The following is an 18,940-nucleotide window of genomic DNA, read 5'->3' as shown; positions in this document are numbered from 1 at the left end:
CTTTTAGCAATATTCCATCACGGCGGGGGACACCAGAAATGAGCTTCACACATTGTACCTATGTATGGAATCAAACCCGGGCCTTCGGCGTGACGAGCGAACGCCTTAACCAGTAGGCTACCCCAGCGCCCTGATTATTTACAGACTTGATTGTGTACAGACCACGATCAATAGCTGGAATATTGCTGAGTGTGTCGTTAAACAAAAAAACAAACAAACAAACAAACAGTAGTTGATAATATGAGCACTGTTACACACTCCTGTTTGGATGACACAATAAACCAGGTCACCAAAACTGATTAACTGACCTTTGTTGCCTATAACGACAAGCATAGGTTACCCAGGATGTGTGAGTGAATGATGACAAACACAATTGTTCACACTCATCTGTTATACACCCCTAGGTCTGGGCAGCAATCAACTTGCACAACTAATTTCACAAGGCAGAAAACACAAGAACTGTCAGATTTTTTTCTTTTTATTCACCCAAATGTACACTTTTACTCGTTATCCACATTGATGGTCTGTTTACCTGTAAACAAAGAAATAACAAGTTACAGGCGAGTATATCATGTGCACACTCTTAAAACTTGCTGATAGTTCATAATAACTGGGAAAACCCTTAAACTATGAATACACACAATGTCCTCTATTAGGATGATTATTTACCAGTAACATGCAAAAACATATAAATAAATCTTCACTAGTTTACATTCAAGCGTATTTAGCATTTGTTGCCCACAAAACTTTTGTATGAATTATAAAATTTAGCAATAGTAGATACACAAAGTATGTAAAATTAATATTTAACCACTGGATATGGGATAACATGATATTCAGTGAAGTTATTATTCCATCCAAAGGATGAGTGTGCTAACTGTTCATAGATTTCTTGATGAACAGAACAATTCTCACTTCAGCTCCACTCATAAAATACCCCCACCACCAACCCCCAAAAGGACAAAAACAGCAACAAAACCAAAAATACACCCCTGAAAACAAACCAAAACCCTGCAATCTTCAGCAGAACCTGGCAAGTTACAACTCTGAATAAAGATTTGGGGCACCATTTTGAAAATAAGCCCTGAAGAGTTACTTCCCTTTAGAGTGGGCTTTCAACATTTTTATCAGTAATGTAATTGTGTGGTCAGGGAGTTTATCAATCTGTCAATAAACTGAAGTCCTAACATGCCGTCCCAATATAAATGCTTCCATGTTTTCATGTATTAAACATATCTACAATAAAACCAAGCTTTCCACATGTGAAGTCTTACCCTTAAACTCCACACAGGGTACGTAGGTGACAAGGGTGTACAGTCTGTGAGTGGAGTCTTCATCTTCGTTCCTCTTACGGGCAAGGCGGACTCGGACTCGGAATGGGACATTCCTAAAATACAGAAACAAAAGAGTTTTAGTCATCAAGATGCACATGCAGATGAGGGAGTATGATTTTACACCTCTTCAAGCAACTAACGACTAGGGGACACCTAAAATTGGCTCCAGACACTGTAGCCTTGTGGGAATTGAACCTGGCACGCAGTGATGTAAAGTAGCCAAGAGAGTCAACACTGTTGCCAACCAAACCTATCCACCCAATCCATTAAGTCACGTCTTACAACCAGCATAGGTTGCACACCTGTGAAGTTTCGGGTTAGAATAGGTCTTCAGCAACCCGTGCTTGTTGTAAGAGGTGACTAATGGGATCGGGTGTCAGACTCGCTGACTTGGTTGATGCATGTCATTGCATCCTAATTCTGTGGATCGATGCTCATGATACCAATCACTGGATTGTCTGGACTGCAGACTGCCATCACATAGCTGGAATATTGCAAGGTGTTAAACAACAAACAAGGTGGGGACCAGTTCTAACCAGGGATCCTGACAGTTCCAGGAATGAGCAAGTGAGTCAAGTTCCACGCAGCTGTTATACATATCCCATCATATCACAACTTGGGGACACCAGAAATGGGCAATGGAGTGATGAGCAGCTGCTTAAGCCACATGCACATGTAGCATTTGCAGGAAATCCATGCAGAATTGAGAAAAGTAACAAATCAATGACAAAACCAAATGACTCTTTGTCGTGGGTACTGTTGGTAACCCTGTGACTATCCTTACATAATTTGTGGGATAGTTGGTTATAATTCTGCTTTTAATTCTATTTCATTCCATCAGAGTCAGATAAATGTGGGATTGTGGTGAAACCCTTGAGCATGTGTGTTATGTTGACAGACCAAGCATTATCATTGGGGCCAGTCACAGATTTGAAGCCATGACCACTAGATTCTGTAACAGTGTTCTGCGGAGAGCATTACATGGCGTTGCTGTCGATGAAATATTGCATGTCATGTTGCAAGAATAATATCCCACGTGACATGGGATGCACAGTACAAATGCAACTATCACTATCCCCTGCCATGTGGCTCATTAGAATTGTTTTTGTTCATATAGTAGGGAATATAAAAAAAGGGTCCCATAAAGCTTTAAGAACATGGAGGCACTAGGGTCGCTTTGTCAATTTTTTTTAATTAAATGTGAAATTAATACACACAAAAGGCCCCTTCTCTGGAAATGAATAACTTAGTCAAGATAAATATCTCTTAGACAAGATAACTTCAGTAGTTTCTGACACTATGCACTTTGTAAAATAACATGGATCAAGGGTCATAACTGTGTATGCTCAAAATGTAAACACATATGAAGGGAAGTAACTCTGGAAAAAAATACTTTATGGCACCAATTCGAACTCAGTATTGATAAGTTTGTCTTAGAAAAGCTTGCAGAGTTTCATGGATGTAACATCAGAAAATTCTGAGAAACCTTGTCCCCATTGCTTACAATGTGCACTAAGTGAAATAACATGGATCAAGGGCCGTAACTGCAAACATCAATAATTTACGGCACCAATTTTCAAACTCAGTCTTGGCAAGTATCACTTTGATAAACATGCAAACTTTAATTCATAAGAGTCTATGACTCCAGTGGTTTCTGAGAAAACTTGTCCCCATTGCACACACTATGCACTAAGGCAAGGAGCAAGGGCCATAATTCTGTGAACGAGAGTTTTCAGGAGATGACATATCTCTGCCCTCTTCCGTCTGGTGTAGTTTGGCTACTATTACCCCACTTTTGGTTCATTGCCATTGGACACCTTCAGTTCAGTGAAGAACAAGAAAAATGCCGTTCAATGTTTCAAAATCCCCAAATCATCAAAAGGCTCCAGTTCACCACTCGACTGATCTGTAGAGTAAGTATCATCTAGAGTGAAGGAGTGAGTTGGGTTTAACGCTGCTTTTAACAGTATTCCAGTTATATCACAGCTTGTCAGCTTAATGTGGGAGGAAAGCCTGAAGTGATGCAGGTCTCAGACATTTAACACTTTGGTGAAACCCATGAGCACGGGTATGGTGCTGAATAACCTAGAAACATAATCGGGGCAAACCAGGATTCGAACCCACAATCATAGGTTTCTGGTGTGTCCAAGGGACGCAACTCTGCACAGCGAATCGCAGCGCCTTAGACGACTGGGCCACCCGTGTCCCCAGTATCATCTAGAAATATTCAACAGTTTTGTAGGGAAAAAAATTAATTAATTTAATTTTAATAGATTAAATAAAAAGCTATGTGTGAAATTTTACCACTTTTGTGAAACACATGAACACAGGCATTGTGCCGACAAGCCTAGGAAAATAATCAGGGTGATCTGGGTTTCGAACACACTATCGTGGGTTTCTGGTATGCCCAAGGGGTGCAACTCTGCCCAGTGAACTGCAGTGCCTTTTACGACCGAGCCACTCGTTCCCCCAATACAAGAAAGTGAATAGGGTTTAAGATTGTTTCAGCATTATGCCAGCCAAATCAGGGGGACATGAAAAATGGAATCTACACATTGTACCCTGTTGAGAATCAAACCAAGTCTGTCTCATAAGATGGCAACATGCCAGACTCCTTTAGCAAGGGCTTGTCCAACCCAACTGATAATTTGTTTTGTTGTTTTTTGCGGTACTCAGCAATATTCCAGCTGTATGACATAAATTGTTTGATAGGCATTACTTAGAAAGTTGATAGATGACAAAGTAGAGACAATTTATGGATAACAACTTCTTTATTTACTGTAAAACGTTTGCTTGACAATGGTTTAAGGATCTATACCGAAACGCTGCCTTTACAGTAAATAAAGAAGTTGTTATCCATAAATAATTGAGACTTGACCAGACAGTTCAGTGATTGACATAAGCATAAGTCAACGCAACTGGGATACGATGATAGGCATCAACGAAGCCACAGATCCCAACCATCCGATCCATTTAGTCGCCTCTATGACAAGCATAGGTTGCTGCGCATGCTGACTCTCTTTGACATGTGCTTGTTGACCTACCTGACGCCCTTAGACCACATGTGCTTGTTCAGCCTGGTGTCCACGCGAACATCAGGGGTTCCCATCATCTTCTCAGCAAATTTACGGATCTCCTTGATGGATCTGGGGGCCCTCTTTTTGAAGCCACTGTAAATTGTAAAGTAATTGTAACTACCATGTTGCTGAATTTATAGTAGACTCTTACAGACCCTTGTCTTGAGAATATATTTTATTGAACAGTCATATCCCCTTCACCAATTTTCACCCCTTTCCAAGCTCTAGCATACCATTCTTATCCCCTTAACAATGCTAGCAATGAAATAATTGAATTTACTCTTACATCAAACTTCACTTTGGTGACAAAATGTTCCTCTAACTTGTTCAAGTTTAGTAGGTGAGGTGAAATGGGGTTTAACGTTGCGTCCAAGATTATTGCACTTACATAGCGACGGGCATGCGCGCATTTGTGCGTGCGTGGCTGCTTGTACTAGACCGGACTGGTGCCGATTTATAGTGCTAGCTCACTGAGATACCATGCCACAGTTTCACATGAAGACCCCACTCAGACACAGTATACTGACTCCGAGCCGACCAGTCCTTGTTTTAGCCCCTCAATGCTGAGCGTCAGACAGGGTAACAACAAGTACCATCTTTTAACGTCTCTTGGTATGACACGGCCGGGGATCGAACTCCGGACCTTCCGCTCTACCACGGAGGCGGTCTCAAGTTTAGTATGTTAATTGATAACAAGTGAACTGATAAAATTAGAACATGGAAGTTTATCCATTAAATCTACTGCTTTGAAAATTGAAAATAAGCTTAAGGAAAGTTAAATTACAAAATTTACAAATAAGGTATGGCAGCACCTGTACGTGCACAAGTCTGGACCACACAATCCAACGATTGATATGAACAACAATCCCATCATCAGGGTATGGTGGCATGCAATCAACCAAGACACTGAGCTTAACCAATCGGTCAATCATTCATTAAGTTGCCTCTTACAACCAGCATAGGTTGTTGCTAGGGAACTTTTCTAACTGGAATCACCACGGTGTTAAGAAAAGATGTGTTGAACATGTTGAAAATGACAAAGGTGTCTGGACCATAGCTATATAAGGAACATTCCATCAACTTACATGCCATGGATCCTTTTGTGAATATGAATGGTGCACTCCTTGGTGATCACCTCATTTGTCACAGACTTCTTCTTTTCCCTTCTGCGTGGTGGGGCCATTTTCTGGAACACAAGTCAAAAGAGGTTAATGAGTGAGTGAGTATGGTTTTATGCCGCTTTTCGCAATATTCCAGCAATATCACCAGAACACCAGATACCAGAAATGGGCTTCTCACATTGTACCCATGTCCGGAATCGAGCCCAGGTCTTCAGCGTGACGAGCGAACGCTTTAACCACTAGGGTACACGACTGCCCCCAAAGAGGTTAATCCTCAAGTCCAATGGACTGCAGAAAGTATGAACAAGTCCAGTAAACATAGCTGATAGTTAATGTATTCAGAACTAAGGTAATTGAAAACTATAGTCAGTTTTGGCCACTAATGGGACATGGCTGAAAGCTATGTGTATTAGGGCTGCAACAAATACACTATTAGGTGAATACGATTTGTATCATGAATATAGGGTAACGGATACAAATATTAATTCACGAATACAATAACAAGTCAGCAGTTGATGTATTATTTTTTATATTCTGTGAAACATTAACAAATTTTTTCGACATGGTTTGTTAATTATAAATATATTATACATTTGTATACTGCACTTATCAAGTTAGTAGTATCTGCTCAAATGCGACAATGACCAGTGACCTCAATACTGTTAAATCAAATATTATAAGAGTGCTGTCTTTGAAGAAGTCTATGCATATAATATGTTCTTATGGATATTTTTATGTACAGGGTATGTAAATGCACATACTTGTATATTCATAAATATTCGATTCTAATGGCAACAAAAAACGAATTCAATTCATGAATGGATACGGTTCGATTCACCGAATACCCGAGTGAATCGTAACAGCCCTAATGTGTATGAATAGCTTTCGGCCATGGGAGCCGTGCCAATTTACACTTGTCAGAGGGGTACACAAAGTACGTGATCTGGACTACCAGTTGTTGATTTTCATTTTGTGGAAGCCTCTGTGGCTGACTGTGTGCTGGCCATTTGGTGCCTCACTCCGGCATTGTAGGTTTAAATCCCTGATTGGACTCAGCCCAATAAAGTACTAGAAATATAAAGTAATTTACTTAGAAAGTGTTATCCCAAATATAACATTTGTTACAATCATGTATCTTGATACACATTCCAAATAAAATAAGACTAAATGCTTAGCACACTGAACTCCATATCTGATCATTCTTCATACAAATAGTAGATAGCCAGTAGGCCCTAATTGTTAATCGTGTGGGCAGTTTCGTTCCTTTGTAGGCCATAATACATTTAGGCCTTAGACTCGGAGACACAAATTGCGTGAAATCGCGACTTTAATTAATAGTAATAACAAACTGATAGGCCTGAACTGTGCGACGAATGAACAAGCTGGCCATTTTGAGATTTGTCTCTAAGTTGAACGACAAATCTCGAGCTACGCCAAAGAAAATTATCATTTTCATGTAGCCTTATAGGTACATAAAACGGAAACGATGTTTTACGGGCAGTAAATACCTCTTGTGTGTAACATTGTTATGGAATGTATTTACAATTACTGTACTAGCGATAGATGTAAGCTACATACCGTCCAATGGTCAGTATTTTTCTTAGCAATCTACGATTAAAAATAACAAATATCACAATTATTGAATGCAGTATTGACCACTGTTGCTTTATCGGTCTTGTCCCTGTGGTGAATAGGTTTATTGGTGGAGATGGGAACAGATTTGAGATTGAGTTGGTGAATATACCTAGTATCGAAGGGATGGCAATGTGTTGAAAGGAAGTTGCAAGGGATGCCGGGTGAAAAGGAAGTTCGCTAGGGGAGGTAACTCTGCTGTATTTAGCTATATTTACTATAATCTATCGGTAGGGCGCACTGACTCAAATGGAAATGATCCCCGTTTACTGAAACGCCCACATCTCCACGTATTAACTGACGAGGCGTAACTTTTCTTGAAGTACCTGGTGAATTCTTTGATTGACAGATTAAAATTTGGGTGACGTAATAATGAACACTTGTATAAATGCAAACAAAGAAGTTATCAGCCAAACATATAGGCCTTCTTGTTTTTATCCCTGATAAAATCGTTAAGTTGAAATGCCCTGGCAGTATATTTCGTGTTAGAAGGTTGCACTACTGTAGACTGCAAATCATTAATAAAACAAAGAATTCTATTTATCGTTTTTTAATGTTTAAAAAAGAGAGAAATGTTCGATGACAGTAACGGACATAAACCGAGGAACATAAGAAACTTTACCTCTCAGTTGATTTTATCATATGTTCGATTTTCTATTGAAAATATCTTAAATTTGCGATATTATTTCCAACAAATTAACTGTACTGGCGCTTAGTCTGCACATAAACAATACTTTTTATTTAAAAAAAAAATAATTTGAGTGAAAATTTAAAAAAAATGGGTATCTCAGATATCTTTGAAAACAATTAAATTTGCTTTTTTTCCGGCACACATTTACAACACTGCAAACATCATAGGGGTCATGTGGTTGCAAATTCAATTTTTACCCGTCTTCATTGAACCATTCTACTTTTACACAAAATGACCCAACCACAAATTACTTTCTACAAAACGTTGCAGGAATGATTGATGATTAAATAGACATAATCAAATTTGACAACAGTTCTTCAATTAATTCAATTAATAAAAAACAAAACTAGGTACATTTTCTTTTGCCCATCGGAAAATAATAAATAAAACTATAGAAACCAAAAACAAAAAAAACCGAAAACCTATTTATATGATTTGCTAGTGTTCTTTAAATGTGTATACACCTTTGATAAAACATATTACATATCACTGGCCTAGATTTCAAACAGACATATTATGTTACGAGAGACGCTTTCTAGAATTAGCTGCTTTGACTTAAATAAATTGCGACGTCCAGTAAAATAATGTCGCCATTGTTTTCGTGCACTGGGGTACCGTCAGGACAAGTCACACATCACCTGTAATTAGTTCTCAGATAACATCGATGATAGATTTGTACATTCACTACTGATCCATACCTGGACCAACGCGAATTACCCGTCTCGTCTCACCTGGGCGTCAGCTCACCCGTAATTATCCAGACACTCTCACTGGCGCTGATAAGAAACACACTTGTACTAGTTTGGCCCATTCTTTTGCTTTTTGGGTTTCCATTGATAAAAATATTTCTATTATATACCCATGTGAATGTGTGACGACATTACTCATAAACACAATGCGGCACGATTGGCGCTGTTGTCCAAACTGCCGCAATCCGTTGTGCAGAGTTGCGCCCCTTGACGTGCCAGGAATCTATAACCGTGGGTTGGAATCCCGGTGCGCGCTGGTTATGTTTCTAGGTGTGTCAGCACCATACCCGTTCTTGTTTGTTTGACCAAAGTCGTAAACGTCAACGACGTAGATCTTACCACCCATATTAAACTGACACGCCGTGATATAACTGAAATACTGTTAAAACGGCGTTAAACCGGACTCACTCACTCACTCACTCCAATATCAACGACCAGACTAACCGCAATACTGTTAAAAGCGGCGTTAAACCAAACTCACCCCTCACCCATAAATACAAATAGGCACATTTTTTAACATGTAAATATTTTAAATCAACACACTTTATTTTGAAGTAACATTAAAATATCCTAGAATCGTGATATTAACATTAATACTACTGTTTCAACAAGTACTCGCCATAATTTGGTCAAGGTGAACTAAATGTTTCAAAACAAACTAACCTAAACTTTATTATCTCACTGAGGCTAGATAAAGCCAGGTAAGAACATATATCATTAGCGAGACATTAGTTAACCCCATATCTTTTCGATATACCACGGATTAGCCAATTATATCAGATCAGTGCCTATCAATCCTCGCCAAACTAATCACGGTCGAATTCCGTACTCGCCGCTCTCCATTGGAAGTCAGATAAAAATATAAAGCTTTGGTACTTAATTTATAGCGTTTATCTTGACCCTGACCCTGTTTTGTAACAAATGTTTCTGCTCGGTTTGTTTTCTCATTTGACTTTGTAATAAATCACATTTGGAGGGTATCCGGTTGAAAATGTAGTTTAACTGTGTGGAAAAACACCGAGTTGAAAATTAAGCGCACGTACGCTTATGTGATCTCAGGTGTGTTCTAAATGCCAACCTGCAGGCGATCCTTGTTTGACTCGTCTCAGTTGATTACACCACTAAAATGCATGCCAACAACACGGCCTCCGTAAACAAAACACTAACTGGAATTGTGTGCGATGGAAACAAATATGGGCGGGTCCCCGTGTGCCTGTGACATGGTATATACCTGGATAACTAAGAACAGCTTACTAAACTGCCTGGCAAAAAACATATAATTAAAAATTGGATTTTACCAATAAATTACAAGTTATCAAAACGTTACTAGGCTGAAAACTGTCGCAGAAACACTTCGAACTTAAGGTTCAAAACACAGCTATCATACCCGTATCAAATAAATCCCCGTCGGGAACCATTTCTTGTTTGGTTCAATTTTAGCCACCATCAAATATTGATGTATACTTTCTTTTGCCCGTGTTTTTATACATTTCCAAAATCATTTGCCATTTTTGAAATTGTATTCTTGTTAGATGTTGACAAACACATTTATATTTGTTTACAATGTTACGTATGTCACCTTTCCAAAAGAAGTTCTGATGTATGAAAATATGGAATGTTGGTACTTAACGTTTTTCCAAGTGTGTATTCATATTTACAAATGTAATTTACGTCTGTGTTTTCTATCGATAAAAGAATAAAGTATTGTTTATTTTGGCGCTAAGACCACGCTCATCATGATCAGTAAGTGAGTATTATTTTACCCCGCCTTTAGCAATGTTCCAGCAATATCACGACGGGGTACGCCAGAAATGGGCTTCACATATTGTACCCATGTGGGGAATCGAACCCGGGTCTTCTGCGTGACGAGCGAACGCTTTAACCACTAGGCTACCCGGCAGCGCCTCATCCGGATCAACAAAGGAAATTGATGAGGTCTAAAATGAGTGAGTGATTTGGGTTTTCAACGCTTAAAACTACTCCAGTTACATCACGACGCATCAGCTTGATGTGTGAGGAAAGCCAAAATTGATGCAGGTCGTAGACGTTTACATCTTTTGTGAACCCGCAAGCACGGGTATGGTGCCGTCAAACCTAGAAACATTATCAGGTCGAACTGAGATTCGAACCCACGAGCACAGGGTTCTGGCACGCCTAAGGGACGCAACTCCACATAGCGAATTGCGACGCTTTAGACGACTGGGACCCCCACACCTCCTAAAGGAAATGAATTGAAGTACGACAGCCCAAAGTGATGTTTACATGTTCATGTACTTGGATACTTGACTTTTCTGCGGGAATGTTGAGGATAAATCGCAACGCAATATCCCACAGTCTGAATATATTATCATCTGTTGTCTAGTTGACCTAGAACATAATCATGTGTTGTCTAGTTGACCTAGAACATAATCATGTGTTGTCTAAATATATATAACCATATGTTGTCCTGTACAGTGTCATGTACATGCTTATGCATTGTGTTGGTGTATGAATCATATATTGCCCTCATGTTTTATCTCAGTTCCTAAACACTCACTCACTGACTCACTCAAAGGAAATAAGCGTTTGTTATTCTAGAACATAATCGCATGTTGTCCTTGCACAAATACATATGTTATCCTAGCCCATATATAAATGTTGCTCTTGAACATAATCATATGTTGTTGCTGTATATAATCATATATTGTTCCAGAACATAATCACATGTTGTCCTAGAACATAATCACATGTTGTCCTAGAACATAATGATATATTGTCCCTAAACATAATCATATGTTGTCCCAGAACATAATCATATATTGTTCCATAACATAATCATATATTGTTCCAGAACATAATCACATGTTGTCCTAGAACATAATCACATGTTGTCCTAGAACATAATGATATATTGTCCCAAAACATAATCATATGTTGTCCCAGAACATAATCATATATTGTTCCAGAACATCATCATATATTGTTCCAGAACATAATCATATGTTGTCCCAGAACATAAAGATAGATTGTCCCGGAACATAATCATATGTTATCCAAGTAAATAATCCAACGTTTCCCATTACAATAACCTATATTGTCCCATACGTGGTGTCACATCTTGTCTAGTAGTCATCCTGTGTGAAGGTCTTATGCTGTGTTTTGCAAAGGTCGTACAAGGGTTACTTTTTATTCACACACGTGAATTATCTATTATCGTAAGAACTAACGATATTCTCTATTTGCACCTCACAAGGTTATAAATTACAACTGCTCTATTGACATCAAGAGCAGAACGTGATTAGCCTGCTGTGTTGCAATAAAAACCTCCTACAGGTGCTACTTGTCTGACAACAAATGCTACATTTGTCTTTGTCATGTTTCAACACAGACACCTACACGTTGAAACCTATCCTTGAACTGCCACTCTCCCTGTTCGTTCAAGCAACTATTAACCATTCATGAATACCAAGCCTTTGCATTCTATAGGCATACTGTGTCTGTCCGTGTCTGTCCGTGTCTGGGAGTGTGTATGGGTGCAGACACTCGGGGACGTCTTGGATATGCCGGCTCCCATGGAGGTGATTGCAGACATCTTGACATACAATTATCTCACTCGTCTCCGGGCCTGTCACTCTGCAGCTACTTCTGACTAGTTGTTAGGGAGGCGTAATAGTTCTCAAGAAGTCTACAAGGGGTGTTTTCAGTTTGCAGGGGAACGGTATCGTCGAGGGTTGGGCTTGACGAGCGCAAGAATTTCGACTGTTCAGTTAATCAGAAACACGCGTCGCACCAATCAGCTACTTTGACGATACTACTGTCTTGATATTTCAGGAAAGTGAAATTAAATGGTCGTTGTCCAGACTTTAATGTCGCGAGCCAATGATCAGATGTATAATTAACATAAAATGAGATTTTGCAGATGTAAAGAAATATAAAATTATATATAAGTATGTTGAAAGTGGGCTCTCAAAAGCAAAATGCAATCATCTGATTTTGAACCTTTTACAGTATTTGTAGGAATACGTTTGAGGAGAGGTCATATATTCTCTCTTTTTGTCATGAACTCGTGTCAGTTGTGTCTGGTAGCAAAACAGAAGTCGAACTATGTGATCTGGTATCGAATTATCTGACCTTTTTACAACGTACATGGTCACAAGCCTTTAAACGCGGGTACAAATGGGTACGAACGTGTGAGTTTGAGTATCATGATAAATACCTCAGCTGAACCATTAAAGTTCACAATTGCCTAATCTTTGTTTGTTTGTTTGTTTGTTGTTTAACGCCGCACTCAGCAATATTCCAGCTATGGTGGCGGTCTGTAAATAATCAAGTCTGACCACCCGATCCCGTTAGTCGCCTCTCACGACAAGCATAGTCGCATTTTACGGCAAGCATGGGTTATTGAAGACCGATTCTACCCCGGATCTTCGCGGGTGCGTCTAATAAATATCCACACATACACACAGTGCAACCTCATTAAATATAAGCCCTGGGAAATGACACACCTCGACTTACCCGTAGTTCGAGACAAGCAGATTGCCGATTGTTGGATTCTGCTGGGACCACGAAGTTCGCTCTTTCGCGGACACCTTGTGTCATGACTGATTTCAGTGACCTATTCGTATTGTTTTCACCGTTGTTTTGCCTTTTGCGCTCAGTGGAATCTGTGTCGTCGGACGGTCGAGACCTGTTAGTTCCTTGGCGTTGACGTTAGTTTTACATCGTCTTAAGCGGTGTATTCAGTAAAAGAGGGTTTCGCTGTACAATACTGTAAGCATTTATATTTACAATAACCTTGAAAAAATCCAATGTTTTAATGCACAGACCGAATCCATAAGGCCGCATAAAAATAGCTCTAGGTCTACTCAAAGGTGTAGTTTATAAAACTGAATCTAACTGGTCAATCTAATGAAGGTGAAACATCCCGCCCCATCAACACCAGAGTCAAAGAGCACAAACTTCAACCATCAAATCAGACAGTAAATCAGCCATCTCGAACTATATCAGCAACTGTCCAATCCCAACATCAATTGGGAAAACGTCCAAATCCTCCCCAACAACCTCCATGACTTCACTAAAAGTAAACAAGCAGAAACAGAAGCGCTCCACCATAAGCCTTCCATCAGCTGAGGTCAAGGACATTTCATCATCAAGCTGTAGTTTTGTCAATCGTCCCACCCAAGTATCTAATCCGGTTTAATTGGCCCCTGTTCATTGCTTTCCTCATCGTGTGTTCTCTGTGTTACAGAATTATCCTTCTGTTGCTATCAGTTAACCTCCTCATGTTAATCTCTGTAGGGGCGGTCGGGTAGCCTAGTGGTTAAAGCGTTCGCTCGTCACGCCGAAGACCCGGGTTCGATTCCCGACATGGGTACAATATGTGTAGCCCATTTCTGGTGTCCCCTGCCGTGATATTGCTAAAAACGGCGTAAAACCATACTCACTCACTAATCATGTATGATAATTATTGTTACTGTTGACCCTTCACCTACCAAATATATTTCTATACCTCGTTATACAGCGGTATAAGGATCAATACCGAACTGTCGGTATAACAGTGTAATAAGACGTCGTTACCCATAAACCTTTGTCTACTTTGAAAACCACCAAGACAAGTAATATGATTTCATTGATGCGTTATGCAAATACAATAATCCAATATGTTCCTCGTAAATAATCACGAGAAAATAAACACGATCGGATTATACTAATCCACTTGGTGGTATTAATCCCGACGCCGCCTCAGCAAGTAGTCTGATGTCGCAAGGATTTCTCCCGTACTGCCATATACTTGCACAGTGTGTGGCTGACCTCTGTCAATAGGTTATTGTCATGTGGAAAATACGTGTATGTAAATACGCAGATTAACAGCCGTATCAATTAGAAGTCAGCTTGGGTTATACCGGTCACCGAGGTCAAAAGAGACTTCTAGCCATGGCATGATCTGTTTGTGTTTTGTATCGTGGGTACGTATGGACGATATGAATCGAAGTCGTGTCTTTCTCTTGACGAGCAAGGGGGCACGGGTGGCCCAGTCGTCTAAGGCGCCGCGATTCGCTGTGCAGAGTTGCGTCCCTTGGGCACGCCAGAAACCTATGATTGTGGGTTCGAATCCCGGTTCGCCCCGATTATGTTTGTAGGTTTGTCAGCACCATACCCGTGCTCGTGGGTTTCACCGAACTGGTAAACGTCTGAGACCTGCATCACTTCGGGCTTTCCTCCCACATTAAGCTGACACGCCGTGATATAACTGGAATACTGATAAAAGCGGCGTTAAACCCAACTCACTCACTCTTGACGAGCAAAACTACCCGGCCTCCTTCGCGCACCTTATTAAAAGTGAGTGAGTTAGTTGAGTTTTTACCGCCTCTATATCAGATTATCACGGCTGGAATACCCAAAATGGGCTTCCAGTTTGTCCCCATGTGTGGAATCGAACCCGGGTCTGTGGCGTGGCGAATGCTTTGCCCACTTGGCTACCCCACATCGTCCTAAATACTTGAAAGATGTATACCAATATATAATAGTGTCAAATATTATAAAACCAATTGATTAGTACCCACGAAAGAAATAAATTATCGTTCGTATTTTCGATAACGGGGTCACCGATGGCGCTGTTGTCTGAGGCGTTTTTACCCAATGTACAGAGTTATGTCCCTTTGTTGCCCGGAACCGCTGGTCGTGGGTTCAATCCCATGATGCTTCAGTATTTATCATGAAAGGCATATCCATCTACGATTTGGGTAACTTCGTCTCATATAGAAATCGACGTTAATGTCAACCGTGTGTTAAAACTGCAAAAGAAATTATACACCCAGGTTTGATGGTTCTGAAAAGGAACAAACAGGGAATGGTTATTTGACGTGATGTGTTTGATACGGGTACCATAGTCATGTTTGGGAAAATCCCATTAAAAAAGTTTCATTTGCCTCAGGTGTCTTAGAGTAGTACACACATCGACACCCATCTACCCAGGTGCTTAGACAGTACTAACCCGTGAGGATCCGGGGTAGAATAGGTCTTCAGCAACCCATGCTTGCCGTAAAAGGCGACTATGCTTGTCGTATAAGGCGACTAACGGGATTGGGTGGTCAGGCTCGCTGACTTGGTTGATGCATGTCATCGATCCCAATTGCGCGGATCGATGCTCATGATATTAATCACTGGATTGTCTGTTCCAGACGCGATTATTTACAGACCGCCGTCATATAGCTGGAATACTGCTGAGTCCGGCATAAAACAACACACCAACCAACCAACCAACTTAGACAGTACTGGTACACACGCACGCACGCACGCACGCACGCACACGATGTAATTAATATGTCCTCCCTAGTTATAATGCCATGTTTTTCTCAGAACGGATTTCCGCCGTGGTCGATTCACTGGTAATAATGCCACGTTCGTTATAATGCCAATGCTAATGCCAATATTTTTCACTACCTGGTTTAAAAACCCAACTATCTCTTCATAACACTTCATAACAAGCATACTGGGCTTAATAGTGTGCTCTGTTTACCCGCTGAACTATGAGCGAACTTATAAATTGGTAACAGAGACTATCACGTCTATAAATCAGCGATGTGACTAGTGTGTGGCATGCAGCCTGCTTGTACTATCACTGTTGTTGTGTAAGCAGGTAAATTTACTGCCCCATTGTCACTGTCAGACACAACCACTAACAAATACTCAGGTTAACACACGCATTGATAAACACATGGCGTGAGTGAGTATTATTTTTTGCCGCTTTTAGCACTATTCCAGCAATATCACGTCGAGCGATACCAGAAATGGTCTTCACACATTGCGCCCAATGGGGAATCGAACTTGGCATTGGGCGTGACGAGTAACGATTTTACTTCTAGGTTACCTCACTGTACCACACATGGAGTGAGTGGGTAGGGATTTACCCCGCTATAACACGACAGGACACATACAAAATAGTCTCCACACATTATACCCATGGTTTCGACAGGATGAGCCACGGCTTAAACCACTACGTCATCATTCTATTAATACGTGTTTTTGTTGATTATGTATTTGATGTTATTAATTGATAATTATAGAACGTTCTGGTCACGTGCTAGAAACAGGGGCGTGCTGGAACTGTTGAACGAGTGTCGTCGCACTTGCATGGCCATGATCCCGAGGGACCACTAAACAGCAACTCGGAACAGAAATCCGGACAGCAGGCAGGAGTCAGCAGTCGGACCGAGTACCTCTACACACCGAGTGAAAAATATTTATGTATGATTGGTTCTGTAAAGCTTTATCTAGATGCTACTGAGAGGTGTATTGAGATGCAAAGCATGGTGTCTGTCGAAAGGCATTAACAGGATGCGATGCGATGCGATGCGATGCGATGCGATGCGATGCGATGCGACGCGACGCGACGCTAAGCGATGGATGTGATGCGATGCGACGCTAAGCGATGGATGCGATGCGATGCGACGCGACGCTAAGCGATGGATGTGATGCGATGTGACGCTAAGCGATGGATGCGATGCGACGCTAAGCGATGGAGGCGATGCGATGCGACGCTAAGCGATGGATGCGGTGGATGCGATGCGATGCGATGCGATGCGATGCGATGCGATGCGATGCGATTGACAGGAATCTTCAGAGGTTAAAAGGACAACTAGGTTCGGACTGTTTGAAATCCCAGCAAATTTAATCTATTCCCCCTCAAACACCACACAAATTGATGTATGTATTTTGTGTAGTTCAATTTAGCAATTAACGGTTATTTTAAGACACACATTTTCCGAATAATAACTTAAGAAATGAGTACTCCCTCAGAACTTTACTACAACCTTCTAACATTGAACCTTGTCATTATGTGCTAAATACATTAAAGATGCCCTATCTGTACTTTAATTGCACTCTGTACCTCTTGATATTGTACCACCACATTGTATATAATACATGTTTCTATATTGTACTTGGGCCTGTGGCCTTTATACTGAAATAGGTCAGATGAAATGGGGTTTAACGTTGCGTCCAAGATTACTGCACTTATATAGCGACGTGCATGCACGTGTGTGTGTGTGTGTGTGTGTGTGTGGCTGCTTGTACTAGTCCGGACTGGTGCCGATTTATAGTGCTAGCTCACTGAGATACCATGCCGCAGTTTAACATGAATACCCCACTCAGACACAGTATACTGACTCTGAGCCGACCAGTCCTTGTTTTAGCCCCTTAATGCCGAGCGCCAGACAGGGTAACAACAAGTACCACCTTTTAACGTCTTTTGGTATGACGCGGCTGGGGATCGAACCCCGAACCTTCCGCTCTCCAGGCGGACGCTCTACCACTAGACCACGGAGGCGGTCTTATACTGAAATAAACTTCTATCTATGAAACAACGTACCCCCATATATACCTAAGACAATGACAAAAGCAAGTTATAAGATCTAATATAAAAACAAAGCATAACACATGTTTATTACACTTAAAACACACCTGAAGAGATCTCCATCTTGAATACATCTAATTCCACCGACGCACGATACGGCGGTTGTTCAACGAGCTTTGTTCACCACATTGCCTCGTATTAAATTAAACATTGACTTTCACCTCTCTTCAATCAGTAGTGATATAAACAAACATACACATTTAAACAAGCATTTGTCAGCGTATAGCTCCTATACATAGTAACTATAGACGGCAAGATCAACAAGACCACAAGTACTAATGGATGTCCCGTGTTCAACATTACTCATGTTACGACAATCACAGATTAGCTGCGTTTGGTTTAATGGAGCAGGGTCGTAGGTATGGGGGAACCAGGGTCACGCGCCCGCCGCGTGCAACTCGGGGTCAAGGTCCCTCTGACGTTGCAATTCAAATATGAAGTACAAGAAAACTTTGATGCAAGTCATCGACACAGTAGCAAGAAGTTATCATGTTATTAAAATGGCAAACAAATCAAATTTCCAATAAAATAATTTCCTCAAAATGTTTATTTAACACAGGCATGTTTAAAACAATATGAACAATATTTGTTTCAAATCATTCCCTGTTTTACATTTTACACCATGTTTTGACTACAATTCTGAAATTGATAAACGAATTTGTAATAAAGCTCATCCACACAAGCAACATTATCTTTTTGACCCGTGAAGATCCGGGTCTTCAGCAACCCATGCTTGCCGTAAAATGGCGACTATGCTTGTCGTAAGAGGCGACTAACAGGATCGGGTGGTCAGGCTCGCTGACTTGGTTGATGCATGTCATCGTTTCCCAATTGCGTGGATCGATGCCCATGATGTCAATCACTGGATTGTCTGGTCTAGACTCGATTATTTTCAGACGGCCGTCACGTAGCTCGAATATTGCCGAGTGCGGCGTTAAGCAG

At 40.7% G+C, this 18,940-nt stretch overlaps 1 protein-coding gene across 1 annotated transcript; it reads right to left on the bottom strand.

Moving 5' to 3' along the window:
• Window positions 1–462: 462 nt before the first annotated feature.
• Window positions 463–7,339, bottom strand: LOC139449706 (large ribosomal subunit protein eL31-like). Its single transcript, XM_071231215.1, has 5 exons — window positions 7,277–7,339; window positions 5,497–5,597; window positions 4,379–4,504; window positions 1,275–1,387; window positions 463–532 (listed from the first exon to the last, which is right to left on the bottom strand). The coding sequence occupies exons 2-5, from the start codon at window positions 5,592–5,594 to the stop codon at window positions 501–503; spliced, it is 369 nt and encodes a 122-aa protein (XP_071087316.1). The 5' UTR covers window positions 5,595–5,597; window positions 7,277–7,339; the 3' UTR covers window positions 463–500.
• Window positions 7,340–18,940: the final 11,601 nt, after the last annotated feature.

This window comes from Haliotis cracherodii, unplaced genomic scaffold (genome assembly GCF_022045235.1).
Source record: "Haliotis cracherodii isolate W230 unplaced genomic scaffold, xgHalCrac1.p SCAF_8, whole genome shotgun sequence".
NCBI classification, from domain to species: domain Eukaryota; kingdom Metazoa; phylum Mollusca; class Gastropoda; order Lepetellida; family Haliotidae; genus Haliotis; species Haliotis cracherodii.
This window is presented reverse-complemented; position numbering and strand designations above follow the sequence as displayed.

Bases quoted from the DNA above. Each gene is read 5' to 3' on its own strand.
- LOC139449706 (XM_071231215.1), bottom strand. From the start codon at position 5,594: ATGGCCCCACCACGCAGAAGGGAAAAGAAGAAGTCTGTGACAAATGAG. The intron at 1,388-4,378 runs GTAGGTCAACAA...TCTGTATTTTAG, and splicing joins ATGTGGTCTAAGGGCGTCAG to GAATGTCCCATTCCGAGTCC. The intron at 533-1,274 runs GTAAGACTTCAC...CTTTGTTTACAG, and splicing joins ACCCTGTGTGGAGTTTAAGG to GTAAACAGACCATCAATGTG.